General features: G+C 31.5%; 1 protein-coding gene across 1 annotated transcript; it reads left to right on the forward strand.

Moving 5' to 3' along the window:
• Positions 1-875: 875 nt before the first annotated feature.
• On the forward strand, positions 876-1,726 carry LOC141691728 (uncharacterized). The gene is made up of 2 exons (XM_074496483.1): positions 876-1,083; positions 1,191-1,726. The coding sequence occupies exons 1-2, from the start codon at positions 876-878 to the stop codon at positions 1,724-1,726; spliced, it is 744 nt and encodes a 247-aa protein (XP_074352584.1).
• Positions 1,727-3,164: the final 1,438 nt, after the last annotated feature.

The raw sequence follows: 3,164 nt of genomic DNA on the forward strand, positions 1-3,164 counted from the left end.
TCTGAGTTCTCTAGTAAAGAAATGACTTGTCGAAATCTCCAATCCTCATGTCTTCAATTTGGCTTGTCGATATCTCTCTGTGAGTTCTCTATAAGCTTTTCCGACTTCTCGATAAGTCATTTGGAGTTCTCGAGTGACTTCTCTATAACACTAAATCTGTAACTTGTAGAGATCTTTGACTTAGAATATTTTTATCCAAACAGATTTATTCAACTCCAAGCTTCTTCATAAATCTTCTGAGTTACGATCTTCTTGATCTTATTCCAGATAGAATCTTTAGACTTGATAATGTTTAAACAAAAAGACTCCAGTCTGCTCTTTTACATTTTTACATACTTTAAATGTTACGAGTACAATTAAAAACTAAGATTACAATACAACTTACTTAGGGTTGTCCATTTGACTTAATCTTGTTAAAGTACAGGCATGTCTTGCATAACAGGAGTTTTTCTTCTAGACATTACATTAGAGATTTGTAAAATGGGGAAAAGCAGAATAGAAAGTGGTTAATATATTCAGTTGCTTTAGATAAAGTATTTTGCTTTTGTTGTAAATTAGCCCAAAATAATTTGGTGGGTCGGTTAGGTAAAGAGGGCATTAATGATTGGCATAACATCTCACAACGTCTTAGAAGTCATGAACGAAATCCACATCACATTGAATCTATTGCACGTTGGGTAGAATTGGAGAAAAGATTGAAGTTGAGTGTCACAATTGATTCAACTGTACAAGAAAAAATCACACAAGAGAAGAAGCATTGGAAATAAGTGTTAGAGATAATTCTTGTTATTGTGAAAAGACTTGGGAAAAATAACTTGGCATTTCGGGGTAATAATGAAAAAATATATGAAAATAATTATGGATTTTTTTTACAAATGATAGAACTACTTGTTGAGTTTGATCATATTATGCAAGAACATACTCGTCGTATTTTACAAGGTGAGACCCATTATCATTATTTGAGCCACAAAATTCAGAACGAGATGATACAACTACTAGCTCATGAGGTCAAAGGTTTAATCATTGATAGAGTTAAAGATGCAAAATATTTTTCAGTTATATTAGATTGTACCCCGGATGCAAGTAATGATGAACAAATGTCTCTTGTCTTAAGATGTGTGAATGTCTCAGAAAGTCCAATCAGAGTTCAAGAATTTTTATTAATTTTCTAAAGGTCTATGATACATCAGGACTTGGATTGTATAATGAACTCATAGAGGCGTTAAATATTCATGGGATTGATATTGATAATATTAGAGGGCAGGGGTATGACAACGGGTCTAATATGAAGGGAAAGAATAAAGGTGTGCAAACTAGACTACTCGAGAAAAATCTGAGAGCCGTTTACACTCCTTGTGCTTGTCACTCTTTAAATCTAATACTATCTGATATGACTCATTATTGTTCCAAGGTTGTGTCTTTTTTTGAGGTGTTGCAGCGAATATACTCATTATTTTTAGCATCTACAAAGAGATATAAAGTTTTTACTGATCATGTGCAAGGCCTAACTGTTAAGGCATTATCGAAAACACGTTGGGAAAGTCGTGTTGAGAGTGTTAAAGCAATAAGATATCAAGCTCTGCAAATTAAAGAAGCTTTAAACTACTTGGTGAATAGTAGTGAAGATGACAAAACAAGAAGTGATGCTGAAACTTTGGCAACCTATAATCTTCAAAATTTTGAATTCTTGTTAGGCATGGTGGTATTAATTGTTATATGCAGTTAATCATGTTAGCAAAATTTTATAAAGTGAAGACATGCAAATTGATGTTGCTATTAGAGAATTAAAAGGTCTCCTTTCATTTCTTCAAAATTATAGAGAAGTTGGATTTCAGGAAGTTATGATTGAAGCTACTAAAATTGCCAATACGATGGAAGTTGAACCGATATTTGTGGAAAAGCGTGTGGTTCACAGAAAAAGGCAATTTCATGAGAGTACGGGTGAAGATGTGATACAATCTGCTGAAGAGAATTTTAAGAATAATTACTTTCTCTACATTATTAATCAAGCTATTTCATCATTTGGTACCGGGTACATATATATATGATTTATTTTAAAATTATGAGAAATATTAGTCATACATTTTTAATATATGTATTTTTTAATTAGGTTTCAACAATTACAATGTTGTGAAGAAAAATTTGGAATTTTATGAAATTTTGAGAAGTTAAAGTCGATTGAGCATGAAAAGTTGAGGACCTTTTGTGATAATCTTGCAAACATTACAAATTATGCTGAGAATTCAGATCTTAATGGTGATGATTTGTATGAAGACTTATGTATGTTGCGCTGAAATCTGCCGGAAGGTACAAAGAGTGCTATAGACGTGTTGACATATATCAAAGAGATGGAAGGTAGCTACCCAAATGTCTGGATTGCTTATAGGATTCTTCTAACGATACCGGTTACTGTTGCTCATGCAGAACGAAGTTTTCAAAGTTGAAGCTGATAAAATCCTACCTTCGTTCAACTATATCTCAAGAAAGGTTAAGTGACTTAGCTATGTTATCAATAGAAAAAGAATATGGTTGAAAAACTTGATTATGTAAATTTGATTGATATTTTTGCATCAAAAAATGCAAGACGTGTTATATTTAAGTAATATAATAAGATTAGTTTGCATAATGTTTTGTTTTTCCTCTTATTAGTATATTTGTAGCTCTCAATATATATTTTGTACTTGATTTATTAATTTATAAGGGCCCTATAATTTGAGTTCGCCTAGGGCCCATAATTTGAATTCGCTTAGGGTCCCTCAATTTTTAGGGCCGGCCCTACACGTAATTTTAATATTTTGACCCCACTAAAATGAAATTTATATTCTAAAATTTTAAATTATCAAAGAATTTTAAAATTTGATCCCGATAATTTTAATTTCTGGCTATATCCCGGTTCTTCCTGTATTGAATTATATTTATATCATATGTTTGCCCTGGAAATAAAAGTGTGAGTACATATGGTGAGACGAAATTAGGAGATGATTGAAATTTATGAAAGTTTACGCACTATATTCAGAACAAGGGTGAAGTATAGCCTTGCAATTTATTCTTCAAGTATATCAGTTAACAGTGAAGACCTAAAATGGGATTAACGATAATCATTTTTTTGATAAGCGGAGAAAAAGATTAATTATAATTATAATAATTTTAAAATTTATACATAA

Source organism: Apium graveolens, chromosome 10, assembly GCF_009905375.1.
Source record: "Apium graveolens cultivar Ventura chromosome 10, ASM990537v1, whole genome shotgun sequence".
In the NCBI taxonomy this organism is placed as follows: Eukaryota; Viridiplantae; Streptophyta; class Magnoliopsida; order Apiales; family Apiaceae; genus Apium; species Apium graveolens.

Excerpts from the sequence above, each read along its gene's own strand:
- LOC141691728 (XM_074496483.1), top strand. The coding sequence starts at position 876 with ATGATAGAACTACTTGTTGAGTTTGATCATATTATGCAAGAACATACT. Across the intron at positions 1,084-1,190 it reads AGATTGTACCCCGGATGCAA|GACTTGGATTGTATAATGAA; the intron begins GTAATGATGAAC and ends ATGATACATCAG.